At 43.6% G+C, this 13,834-nt stretch overlaps 1 protein-coding gene across 7 annotated transcripts in view; it reads right to left on the minus strand.

Annotated features, from left to right (window-relative positions):
- Nucleotides 1-13,834, minus strand: part of PDE1C (phosphodiesterase 1C) — a 537,291-nt gene that overhangs the window by 439,675 nt on the left and 83,782 nt on the right. For all 7 annotated transcript variants that reach the window (XM_027575051.2, XM_027575054.2, XM_027575059.2 and 4 more), the window contains exon 2: nt 12,477-12,527. In XM_027575051.2, coding sequence (XP_027430852.1) covers nt 12,477-12,527 — 51 coding nt within the window. The remainder of the gene's footprint in view (nt 1-12,476; nt 12,528-13,834) is intronic.

The following is a 13,834-nucleotide window of genomic DNA, read 5'->3' on the forward strand; positions in this document are numbered from 1 at the left end:
CTCAGGCACCCCCGGTCTTTCTGTGACCCCGAGGGTCCTGAGACCACACTGTCCCGCGAGGGTTCCACCCCCCGCTTAGCCACTGGAGCGACGTCCCTCAGCGGAGCCGGCTTCTAAAAGTTCCGATTTTGTGCTCCGTGGCTCTATCACTTGCCAGAAGCGGCCAACAGAGGCCCCCTCCCCCGCCGTCTATCCTCCCGAATATCGCCTCGGATTGACTTCTCCGCACGTCCTACCTTCCAGAAAGTGGTCGCTTTTCTGTTCAGAGAGTTGTTACTCTTCTTATCTTCGATCTCCTGTTGAGTTCGTAGGTGTTCAGAATGGTTTGATCCCTATTCAGCTGAATTCCTGAGACCAGACAAAATTCAGGTCTCCTACTTCTCTGCCATCTTGCTCCGCCCCCCCCATTGGGATTTTCATGGGAATTGTGTTAAATCTGTTTATCAGTTTAAGGATAACTGACATCTTCACTATGTTGAGTCTTCTAATCCATGAATGCGTTTCTTTCCGTTTATTTAGATTTTCTTTGACTTCTTTCAACACCATTGTATAGTTTTCCTCATGTAAGTCTTACACATGTTTTATTATATTTACATCTACACATTTCACTTTTTTTTTCTTTTTAGACAGAGAGAGTGGGGGAGGGGCAAAGGCAGAGGGAGAGAATCTTAAGCAGGCTCCATGCCCAGCATGAAGCCCAATGAGGGGCTCGATCTCACAACCCTGAGATCATGACCTGAGATGACATCAAGAGTCAGATGCTTAACTGACTGAGCCACCCAAGCACCTCTACACATTTCATTTTTTTTGAGCAACTGAAAACACCACCATATTTTTAATTTTGATTTTTTTTAATGTTTATCTTATATCCTATAACCTTGCTGAAATCACTTATTAGTTCTAGGTTTTGTTTTGTTTTAGTTTGGTTTGATTTGGTTTCTTAAAGATTTTATTTATTTATTTGACAGAGAGAGAGGGCACAAGCAGCAGGGAGCAGCAGAGGGAAAGGGAGACGCAGGCTTCCCGCTGAGCAGAGAGCCCAACGCAAAGCTAGATCCCAGCACCCCGGGATCATGACCTAAGCGAAAGGCAGACACTTAACCAACTGAGCTACCCAGGTGCCCCAGTTCTAAAAGGTTTTTAATAGATTCCTGACAATTTTCTACATAGACAATCATGTCTTCTGCAAACAGAGACAATTTGATTTCTTCCTTTTTGATCTGTGTGCATTTTATTTCATTCTCTTCCCTTATTGCACTGGCTAGAACTTCCAGCACCATGTTGAATAAAAAAGGATGTGAGCAGATATCCTCATCTTGTTCCCAATTTTAGGGGGAAAGCATCAGTCTACAGTTAGCTGTAGGTTCTTGTAGATGCTCTTTATCAAATTGAGGACATTCCCCTATATTTCTATTTCCCTGAGAGTTTTTATCATGAATGTTGAATGCTGTCAAATGCTTTTTCTGCATCAATTGATATGATCATATTATTTTTCTTCTTTAACCTGTTAATTTGGTGAATTACATTAATTTTCAATACTGAAAGAGAATCGACCTCACCCAGCCTGGTGTATAATTCTTTTTACATATTGTTGAATTGTTTTGCTAATATTATGTTAAAAAGTTTTACATCTATATTCATGGGGATATTGGTCTGTTGTCTTTCTCTGGTTTTGGTATGAGGGTACTACCAACTTCATAAAATGAATTGGGAAATGTTTCCTCTTCCTTATTTTCTGGAAAAGATTATGTAGAATTGGTGTTAACTTTTCTTTAAAATTTTGGTAGAACTTTCTAGCTAAACTTACTGGGTCTGGAGATTTCTTTTGCGGAATTTTTAATTATTAATTCAATTTTCTTAATAGTTATAAAGCTATTAGCTACTTCATAATTGGTGAGTTGTAGTAGTTTCTGTTTTTCAAGAAAGCAGTCCATTTCATCTAAGTTTTAAGAATCCAAGTTCAGGCAGAAGTCTCAGATCCAACTCCTCACCTTGTGCAGCCCAAGGCCTGAAATCCTTACCCCATGTACTAGATCCCATGGCCTTGGCAACAACACTCACACACCGCATAGCTGCAGAATCAGCAGGCATGTTTAGAGCCTGCTTTACTAATATTAAATTCCTCATTCATTTCCACCTGTAGAGATTCCTTTCTTTATTGCAAGTTTAACTATGCATTTAAAAATATTTTTTAAAATATTTCACTCAGCATTTCTACATGCTTATGAAAAATGGAGGATTTTCAGGCTATCCTAGTCCACCTTTTGCTGGAACCAGAAACTTCATCCTAACTTTATTCAAAGGAGCATACATTGAGAGAGGAAAAGAGGAGGTACTTGGCATGCAATAGCCAACCCCTGTCTTCCTTGCCCTCCCTGAGGTTACATTACACACAACAAAAATTTCTAATCAGATTTTTAATTGTGTAAGCTTGTACACATGTAGGAAGGAGTAAATATTTGTGATTATCTCAACAAGTTAGACTACAATTCCTATGAAAGAAAAATAAATTAGTCTCCATGTAGGGAAAAAATCAATCAATCAATCAAAAGGAGTAGAGGTGAGGTGCTGAGGGCAAAGGTGTCAGCAGATACCAATACAACTAATGTGTTGATCAAGCTGCTCTGTGTGAGAACCTGGGAGGGGTGTCTTTCAATTCCTAAGAGGGAAATGGAAATACAGGGCAAAAAGTGGAGGAGGGTAGGCACAGAAGGACTGAGGGGTGATAGACCAGGAACTACATGGGAAAAGTGGTCTTTAAAAAAATTATTGGTGGTGAGATGGATGAAAAGACTGTTGAGAACAGAACTGTGAATTAAAATTTTCTGCATACAATTGCATATTGTAATCTCCCTAATCTTCGCTCAAATTCTGCTTTGACCAACAGCCTTTGGTTACTCCAAAAGAGGAGAAGGGGCTTTGTTTCACCTCTGAGTCTATGTCAGAGCAGATAAGAAGACAGCCAGAGGCATGTAGAAGGAAACAGTCAACAGAGGTAGGAAATCAGGGCAAGGAGAATATTAGGTCATCCCCACAGAAACATCGAGGAGTGCTCTGAACTTCCAAAGGGCACACAATAGCAGTTTGGGCCTATTTACCTAGATCTCAATGGACCAGGAGCTTCCAGCTGACATCTGGGTTACATATCATCCACAAGCTCCTAGTCCATTGGTGAACCAAGGGCTAACATATTGGGGACCAAGTAATATAGTGGATATATTCAAAGACCCAATCCTATACATTCAAAAAGAGAAAATCAAAGTGAGTTTCAGTTCCCCAAACACATGTACATACACTCCAGTCCTTCACTATGACTGTGACCATCAACCCTTTCCAGGCCAAGCTGAGTTTTTCCCACTAGACGGGTTCTTGTAGAGAGCTCATGACCCCCTGACAGGGATGCCATAAAGAGGATTTGAACTTTACATGTGTGATGAGCTTTGGGCTGGATCAGTTTTAAGTTCTAGCCTAACTTGAAAATGTTCAAATATAAGATAATGGGTTGATATATCTGTTTACTGAACCAAACATGTTTGTTTGGCTGATAACGACTGGATTTGATGAAAGGGAAGGAGAAAAGGAGTTAAGATACACCTTGTGGTTAGGCAGACATATCGTGGGTGAACAAAAGTTGGGGAGTAACTGTCTATAGTTCTGAAACACAAATATGTCATGACAAAAACTAGAGTTTGAGGATGATGGTTCAGGTGATTTGGAGGTGCAAGCAAGAGGCGAGTGGGCCAGCCAAGCAGCTCTTACTATGATGTTGTTGTGAAGGGGAAAAGGCCAAGAGTAGGCAGGAGATAACCTTAGAAAGAGAATTAGATTCAAGAGATGATGCAGAGCAGTGCCAGTTCTAAGGGTTGAGTAGAGGATTTCTCTAGACTCTCTTCCTATAATCGCCTTCAGCCATCCCCCACAATCCCTCCCAATAAAAATAAAATTAAAATAATAAAACACTATTTTTGATAAAAGTAATTAACATTTGCTCTGTCGTATGTATATATAATTACAAGTAGCTATAGGAAAATGCTAATTGTATTATTCTATGATCTATAAACAAAAACATTGTGCTGCTCTGCACCCTGGCTTCTGCCTCTACCCCCATCACCACCATCACAGCTCAAGCGGTGGTTCGGAAACTGGAGCTCATCAGAATCACCAAAAGCTTTTGCTGGGGACCCCCCCCCATGAGTTTCTGATTCATCAGATCTGGTAAGGGGTACTTTTATTTCTAACAAGTTCGAGGGATCCAACTTTGAGGACCACTGAGCTAGATTGCTACCCCTAAGCCCCTCGTGCATAGAAATTCTAGAGCTGCCACTGTTGAAGATAAAGTTCCAGTTTCTGCTGAACAAGTGGGAAATGAAGATGTTGAGTCATTAAATACTGTTGAGGTAAGACCTAGAGCTCTATACAGGATCTGAACTTTTTAGAAATAGTTAGGGCTGTTTAAGACAAATGAGAAAATCTCCAGATCTAGTTCCTGCCCTATCCTGGGCCCTTTAAATGGCTCTGGCTCATCCACAGTCCATGCCCCTGAAAACACTGAACACCCAGCTACCAGCTACAGCCCACTGCTCCTGGCATCTCTCAGCCCTTCTTCCCACCCATTTTCTCTTCTCCTTGTTCTCATCATCATGGTTCCATAACCCAAGTCAAGCTCCTAATGCTAGCAACAGACCCTCTTAGCTGTGACAAGCAATTTCAAAAAGTTCTCTGGCCAGACTCTAGCACTCTGTCAGATATGATTTTGAGTTCGCCCTGGGGTTCCACAATGGGTATCATCATGTAACAGGTGCTGGCGCACCCTGTATCCCAACCCCAGAGCTCACCCTCACTGTACACCCCTGTCTGCCCCTGCCCATTCTCTACCCAGGGAAAGGGTTCATTCACCCAGATTATACACCCAGTACAAAAATAGCAAGTAACCTTCTTTTTGTTTTAACATCCATCCATCCACCCAAATTACTCCAGCTCTTCAATAGGATAATCTGTTTTCAACACTACCTGGATTTTTACCTCCAAAAGCAAAAGAGGTCAAATGGGGCTTCATTTCCTTACTGTTTTTAATCCCACTATTTTCTTTTCAACCACTGCTCACCTGTAGTAAAAACTCCACAGTGGAGCTGCCCAGCTGCACAAGCTTTGGGGCCAACACCTCCCTTTCGAAGCCCTGGACTGCCTCCAGGAAAGTCCACTGCACTGAATGCCTGCCTCTTTCAAGACTCCTTGCACACCAAATTCTGGGCTTCTGCTGCCACATGGTGGCCATATCTGAACACTGCATGCATTCTTTAGTCCCTGAAAAGTTGTATAGCCTTTTCTTTTTTTTTTTTTGGATACACTTGACCTATAACATTATCTTAGTTTCAGGTGTACAACATAATGATTCAATATTTGTATATATTGTGAAATTATCACCATAAAAAAATCTAGTTAACATCTGTCACCATATGTAGCTACAGAAATTTTTCCTTGTGATGGGAACTTTTAAGATGTACTCTCCTAAGGGCGCCTGGGTGGCTCAGTCCTTAAATGTCTGCCTTCGGCTCAGGTCATGATCCCGGGGTCCTGGTATCGAGCCCCGCATCAGGCTCCCTGCTCAGCGGGAGGCCTGCTTCTCCCTCTCCTACTCCCCCTGCTTGTGTTCCCTCTCTCGCTTGCTCGCTCTCTGCCAAATAAATAAAATCTCTAAAAAAAAAAAAAAAGATGTACTCTCCTAACAACTTTAAGATATACAAGACAGTATTATTAACTATTGTCACCATGCTATACATTATATCCCCAGGACTTATTTATAACGGGAAGTTTGTACCTCTTGGCCCCCTTGTCCCATTTCACCCACATCCCACTCCCCCTCTACCTCTGGCAACCACCAATCTGTTCTTTATAAGTCTGGTTGTTTTTTTTTTTGGTGGTGGTGGTGGCAGGGTTTTTTTAATTATTATTCCAGATATAAGTGAGATCATACAGTATTTGTCTTTCTCTGTCCAATTTATTTCATTAAGCATCATCACCATGGGATGGACCTTGAGGGCTTTCTTTTTTTTTTCTTTTTTTTTTTTAAGATTAAAAGTTACTTTCTCTACCTGTTAACCTCCATTCACTCCCTAAGCCTCAGCTAATGCTTCTCTCCTCCAGGAGGACTCCCTTGAATCCACTCCCACTCCAGGTCGGATGAGATCTCCCCATCTGGTTCATGCAGCTCCTTATACCAATGTCTAGCATTTCCCTCCACATGCTGCATTGAAGCTGTTTACTTCTGCAACGTCTGATCAGACTATGAGCTCTCTGAAGACAAACTTACTCATGTGTGTGTCTCTAGGGCTTGGCATAGAAAAGTCCTCAATAAACATATGTGAAAAGAAGGAAGAGAGGGAGGGAATGAAGGAGAGAAGGAAGAGTGGTAATATATACAGTGACAATCACCCCTACTTACTGAGCACTGAGTGTGCACACACTGTGCTTCATATTATTTATCCTGGATTATCAGGGCAACAGCTACCTCAACTGCCCCAGCGTCATCCAGTGACCGGTCCATCAGGGCCTCCTGGACCCTGGTCCTTCCTATCACCCATGAGCAATATTCGTTCTAACAAATTGGTGACCATGTCACATGTATTTAAGTATTCTAGCACTCACCCCTGCATGAGATCATCCACAGCCACTCTGGAAACAAGTTCTAATACTGTCCTGGGATCCAGCTGCAGAAAGTGTGGCTTGGAGGGGTAAATTACCTGCCTGAATTCACACAGAAGTCAGAATTCCTAGACATAGAACCCAAACCCAGACCTATCACCAGAGCCTGTGTCCTTAAGGGCCTCTGAACACCCTGACATTGGCGTGTCAGGGACCCTTGAGGACATACTCCTCAGTGGTATCAGGAGCCTGTGTGCTGACAGCAGGATGGCCTGCCCCTGCTTATGACGTGAGGATGAAGAAGAGAAGTGGGGAACAGTGCTGGCCGGTACTAGTTTACTCTGTCTTCCCTCAACAAGTACTTGTTCCTGAACCAGGCATGGTTAGTACATAGCTCGACCAGGTGGGGCCCCTGGCCTCCAGGAGCCTGCTGTCTAATGCGGAGACCAACATACACATGAAACGGACATCTCCAGGGAGGAGGGCTCTCCAGGCTGGCACTGGAGGGCAGCCATGCCAGCATCCCAGATGTCTGGACCAGCAGGGGACCCAGCCCCACAGCCAGCTAACTTCACCCCAGAAATCCTGGGAGATCAGGAGCTCCAGCCTCAGGGGGCCCCCGGGAGTTCCTCACCTGAAGGTCCAGCTCTTCATGGCACAGCCCTGGTCCCCAAAGGTCACCTCCAGCTCCAGGAGAAGGCTGAGATGCCAGTCAAGTGTGAAAACCTTTCAAAGACTTCCCTAGAATCAGGGTCCATTCCTTAGGCTAGCACAAAGACCCCTCTCAGCTTGACCCTGGGCTGCTTCTCCTTTGTCCCCTCTGTTTACATACTGAGAATATATTTTCAGGTGTCTGGGGGAAAAAAGTAAAAGGTCTGATATCAATCATTTTCACCATAATAAAAATGAATCCCTGTGTCCTCACTCCAAAGGGAATTTGCATTTCAAAGTCTTCAAGTGATTCCCTTATTTCAGAGAAATCTTGATATCAGCGAGCTGGTAAAAGGGGATGTTTGTTGAAAATAGAGCTACCATACGATCCAGCAATTGCACTACTGGGTATTTACCCCAAAGATACAAATGTAGGGATCCGAAGGGGTACATGCACCCCCAATGTTTATAGCAGCAATGTCCACAATAGCCAAACTGTGGAAAGAGCCAAGATGTCCATCGACAGATGAATGGATAAAGAAGAGGTGGTATATATACACAATGGAATATTATGCAACCATCAAAAGGAATGAGATCTTGCCATTTGCAACGACGTGGATGGAACTGGAGGGTGTTATGCTGAGTGAAATAAGTCAATCAGAGAAAGACATGTATCATATGACCTCACTGATGTGAGGAATTCTTAATCTCAGGAAACAAACTGAGTGTTGCTGGAGTGGTGGGGGGTGGGAGGGATGGGGTGGCTGGGTGATAGACATTGGGGAAGGTATGTGCTATGGTGAGCGCTGTGAATTGTGCAAGACTGTTGAATCACAGATCTGTACTTCTGAAACAAATAATGCAACATATGTTAAGAAAAAAGAAAAAGAAGAAGAGAGCAGGTGGGGAAGAATGAAGGGGAGTAAGTCGGAGGGGGAGACGAACCATGAGAGACGATGGACTCTGAAAAACAAACTGAGGGTTCTAGAGGGGAGGGGGGTAGGGGGATGGGTTAGCCTGGTGATGGGTATTAAAGAGGGCACGTTCTGCGTGGAGCACTAGGTATTATGCACAAACAATGAATCATGGAACACTACATCAAGAACTAATAATGTAATGTATGGTATTTAACATAACAATAAAAAAATTTTTAAAAAAGGGGATGTTTGAGGAAAGGTCTTCCAACCCAGATGGAACCAATTATAGTAAAGGTCACAGCAGTGTGGATCTATGAAGCCTGCCTTGAGCATCTCCACTACCAAGCTGGCAGACCCGAGTCCCTGAGCTACAGAGCTGGCAAACTCCAGCCCTCAGACCAGGGAGTCATGTGCACTGGTAATAGCCAAGATTTGGAGTTGGAAGACCTAGAATTCCATCAGTGAACAATTTTTGATGTTTTCCCCTAACTTGGTTGTCCTCATTTGTAAAATGGAGACACCACGAGATGGATATGAGCACTGGCTATCAGAGAGCTTTGCATGCAGTACCAGGTGAGGTGCTCTACAGGCTCATCACCCCCCAGCCCTGGGCTGATGCATGGGTGGGAAATCCCCACACACAGGAGCTCCAGCCCCAGGACAGCAAGCCACATGACAGGTGCCATTCTAAATCATCTGCTGGTCCCAAGCCAACGTACCTTGGGCTCACACAGTACCTTACTCTCAAGTCCTCATTCTCTCAGACACTGTCATTCTTCTGTAGGTTTTGGTGGGGAAGATAAAATTCTCCACTGTCTCCGAATCTCATGCCCCTCACTCACTCCCTCCTTCCTCCTCCTTCCTCACCTCCATTCCTAGAAGAATGACTTCCTGGTTACTCTCCATGCCTGTGGCTGTTAAACAAATGCTCTGATTAAGGTCAGATTGATCAAAAGCCACTGCCAAGCATAAAATGATGGGGGTAGGGTAATGAAGGGGCCCTGATAGGATCCAGGGACTCACAAGATTCACTCCACAGGGTCCACCACCACAGTACTGCTATCTGATGGCACAAGTGTCTCCAGTCTAAAGGTGACAAGAACTGAGCTTGACCAGTGGGCTTTGGCATCGATTTTTGAGGAAGGTTCAGTGGTTCTGGGTAGTGGTGTCAGCCACTTAGAGACGAGGATTCCAAGAAGAAAGCCAAGCATGGGTTGTGTTGCAGAAGTGACCAGAATGAAGCCTGCAAGGCTGGTAAACCAGCTGGCCAAGGCAGAATCAGAAACCAGCCCTCAGAAAAGCTAGATGTTGTCATGATTCCTACACTCTACTTCCCTCTCGTTCTCCGTTAGGATTTCTTAATATAATCAACACAGCTCATCCCTTGCACTATGGGAAAGCTGAGGAAAGTATATTGATTCAAGCATGGGCAAAATCTATAGAGAAATGAGCCACATATTCCAGAGGCATCAGGAATCAGAATGTGAGACCCCCAAGGGAATGAAACCCTTGGGAGGACTTGGGAGGCCACAGGGCCAGCCCATCCTTCCAGCTCTTTTCTGCGGACCACCCCCTGCCCACCTCAGCGAGTCCAGTTTTCACAGCATTTCCCACCTGTGTCCCTGTTTCCCACTCCCATCAGGCCGACATCCACGCTGGGCAGTACACACAGTCAGGGCTTGATGTGTGTCTTAGCGGGTACCAACACTGGAGAAGGTTGCAGTATTCATCTTCGAGCCTCCAAAGAGAAGTCTGTCATCCAAATACTTCCAATCTCCCCAAACTGACCATTTCGTTCACACCATGCCACAGCATCAAGGTCATTTTCAATGCAGTTAAGTGTCAATCAGACAACGCTACATCAAGAATTATTTTTTTCTGCACAAGGTCCTGGGTTCAATCCCCAGCACCTCCACCAAAAAAAGAAAAAAATATATTTTTTCTTCCTAAAGGCCACCTAATTTTTTCCCTCTAGTATCTGCTATGAAAAGATTTAGGAATTAATGGTACCATCTGACCCCCCCCCCCAACTCAGGACATGGCACGGTCAGGAATTCTCTTTCCTGTTTTTTTGGCTCCAGAATCAGCCCAACTTCACTGGTTTGCCACTAATTACTTTTTGCTTGTATATTTTGTTTCTCTCAGTCCTCACTTACCTTCTACGAATACACTTTCAAGTGACATCTCATCCTTCCAACCCAGACACACAATTCAGAAGTTGTGGAAGCTATTTACAAGCAAAGTCACTCTCCTCAGGGTGCTTGGGTGGCTCAGTCGTGCCTTCGGCTCAGGTCATGATCCCAGAGTCCTGGGATCGAGCCCCGCATCAGGCTCCCTGCTCTGCGGGAAGCCTGTTTTTCACACTCCCCCTGCTCGTGTTCCCTCTCTCGCTGTCTTTCTCTCTGTGTCAAATAAATAAATAAAATCTTAAAAAAAAAAAAAGTTACCCTCTTCTGTCTGGGAAGGGACCAGCTGCTCCAGCTGTCATTCTGGGTTCTCGGTGATAAGACCCCATCTGTCCCCTTCCTACCGGTCATGGTGAACATCAAAACACCAGGCAGGGGCACCTGGGTGGCTCAGTTGGTTAAGTCTCTGCCTTCCCCTCAGGTCATGATCTCTGAGTCCTGGGATCAAGCCCCATGTTGGCTCCTGGCTCAGCAGGGAGTCTGCTTCTTCTTCTCCCTCTGCCCCTCCCCACTGCTCCTGCTCTCTCTTGCACTCTCTCTCTCTCAAATAAATAAATAAATAAAAATTTAAAAAAAAAAAAAGAAAAAGCACCAGGCACTCCCACAGAGGTACATGCAGCACAATGCACACAGAGCGGTTAGGTTACCATTCCGGCTTATTAATTTGCCTGACTACTGCTCAGGAGATAAAGAAATAAAGGGACTAAAAGCATATTCATCATCCTCATTGAGTTGTGGGATGAAATACTTATTTTGGGAAGTAATGGTTCCAGGTAGGAGGGCAGTGAGAAGCGAGTGTTTTATTTCACAGCTTCTAAAATGTGAGCATTTAATGCTCTTGCATTATCATATATTATTACAGTTCTATAAAAACCATTTCTAGGAATCAATCTCAAAGTTTTGAAGCCTACTCAAAAAAGCTGGAAGGCAGAATTTAGAAGGCCCTGCAAATAGAGAAATTATACTTTCAATTCTATTCATTAAGGCTTACTATAGCAGTATCCACACTCAAGACGATCTACCTTATGTAAACAGTGCAGTGACTGGGAATTTGTGTGCCATGACTTCAAAAGTAGGTAACTTTTTTATAAAGGAGAGAAGATGGGTATGAATTTTCTGTTTTTCAGATGGAAAAACTGAGGCCCAGAAACTATCTGTGAAATTACTTTAAGCAAAAGCCAGCAAGTGGTGATGGTGCTGGAAAGAAAAATCCATCCATTTTGATTGACAGCCCCACCATTTCCTGGGGAACACCTCCATCCAGCCCTGCTCAACCTCTGGTATTTCTGCTCCCTTATTGGGATCTGGGTTTTCCTTCCAGGGACAGCATTAATTGGCTGCGTAATTTGCTGACCACACTGGCACAGAAAACACTGAGAAGTGTTTGACTCCTGTTCTCCCATTATGATCGAGACCTGGAGACAAAAGAGTCAAAAGAAATTGGTGGGAAGCTCCAAGGCCCTTATGGGAACCCTGTGCCCAAGGAAAACCATTCAATCTATATGAGCTTCAAAAATGTCACCTAAAGGAGGGAAAGCCCGTGGAGGCAGCCCGTAAATCCACTTTGGATGGTGGTGACGCTTTCACACATGCGTGGACGTTGGCAACTATGAGCATTTCATATACTCCTCCTCATGTTATCTTCATAAAAAGCCCACCTCCACTGCAGGGCTCTCTTGAGGGGACTCCCAGTGAGCAGTTCTCAAACTCAAATGTGCACAGAAATCACCTAGGGGTTTGTTTCATTCATATTCTGATTCCTTGGGCCTGTGGCTCTGCATTTCTAAAAATCCCCAGGTGATGTCAATTCTCCTGCTCCCAGGACCCCACTTGGAATAGCAAAACACTAGAGCACAGTTTGATAAACCACACACAGTTCTGAGGATTGAAAAGATAATAGCAATGAATAGCTCCCCCGTGGTGGGGCTCGAATGAAATATTAACCCATTGAAGATATTTCTTATATGACTCTTTCATTGACAGTGTTTTACTGACGCCTGGCAGGATTACAGGGTTGGACAATGCAGGTAAAAAGACCTCTGAAGGAGCCCAGGAAAGGAGTGAAACAAGATCTACTCACGAGAGAAGCGGGCAAGTGATCTGGCGGTCTTGTCTCCAGCTTCATTTGCAACTAGAAAAAAAAAAAAAAAGCAGACAGTGCAATAAGAACAAGGCACACAGCCCACATGCCCAACCTACAGCTAACCCTCTGGATGATCTGACATTAAACTATGTTTGACGATCTTTGTAAGAGAATAAAAGCAACTTCACTTCCTCTCTTTCTCTTATTTCCAGGGCTGCTCTCAATGTCTAAATGAGGGCAAACGTTTTAATCATTTTGATGAGTGCATTTGAATAAAGCTGGAGAGGACCTAAACAATATCTAGTTTACTCTGCCTAGAGGTGGTAACTGGCTTGCACCCACATGGTAAGAGGTGTGAATGCCTGAGTTCCAAGCCAGTATAGGTCCTCCTGGTTCAAGCTTCCTCTTATCAGGCTGTCCTGAAACACATAAATGCACCCACTCCATAAATTCAATCTGCTCAGATGGACAGGGGCAAAGCCAAGACAGGATTTCAGATTTCAGAAGATAACAACAAGGTTAGTTTTTATTAGGAAGGCTATTTAAATTCAGATTCTCACAAACAGGGAAGTTCAAAAGGGGGAGGGGGTGGAATTGTTCAGAGAACTGCCCTAGAAAAGCTTAACCTTAAACTTCTCAGCAGGGCATTTTACCCTCCTCTGAAAAGCCTCTATATAATTTATCATGTAGATGGAGTCATAATGAATATCCCCTATATTTATGAACACCACCTTTGTGACTAAAAATAGAGATCAATCATTAAGTAGAAACACAAGTTTCACTCACTTTAAATATCACTTTTAATACCCATAAAGATTACAGCTTGGTTGTTTTATATATTCAGAGTAAACAGGCACAGATACTTGTGGTCAACTTGAACCAAGCACCCAAAGCAATTAACTGGAAAAAACTGTTCATTTTAGCTTACAAAAAAAAATTCACTAGATAGGCAGAAAAAAAAAAGAGAGAGAGATTGCTAAAGTAATCATTAATGTATGCAAAGTTGCAGTAGCCAGACAAAAGAAATAACTACTTCGTAAACATTACATCAATTTGCAAAGAATGGAAGGAGAAAAAATATATATATATTCCTTTCACCCTCTCACAAAGATAAAGATTTCACAATTCACTATACTGGGCAGATTTTAAAAGTTAATGGATCCAGTCTCAGTCTACTTTTCTGTCATTTGCATTGCCCATTGTCCACACTCGCTTCGTAGATTACCAACAAGACGTTATACAAAACGACCAGCAGGGGGAGGTGACATTGCATCCTGCTCCCATTCCCTCCCACACCCCAGCATTTCAAAAAGAAAGAGAGTGAGAGAGGGAGGGAGAAGCAAGCCCTAGTTAGA

This window comes from Zalophus californianus, chromosome 12 (assembly GCF_009762305.2).
Source record: "Zalophus californianus isolate mZalCal1 chromosome 12, mZalCal1.pri.v2, whole genome shotgun sequence".
In the NCBI taxonomy this organism is placed as follows: Eukaryota; Metazoa; Chordata; class Mammalia; order Carnivora; family Otariidae; genus Zalophus; species Zalophus californianus.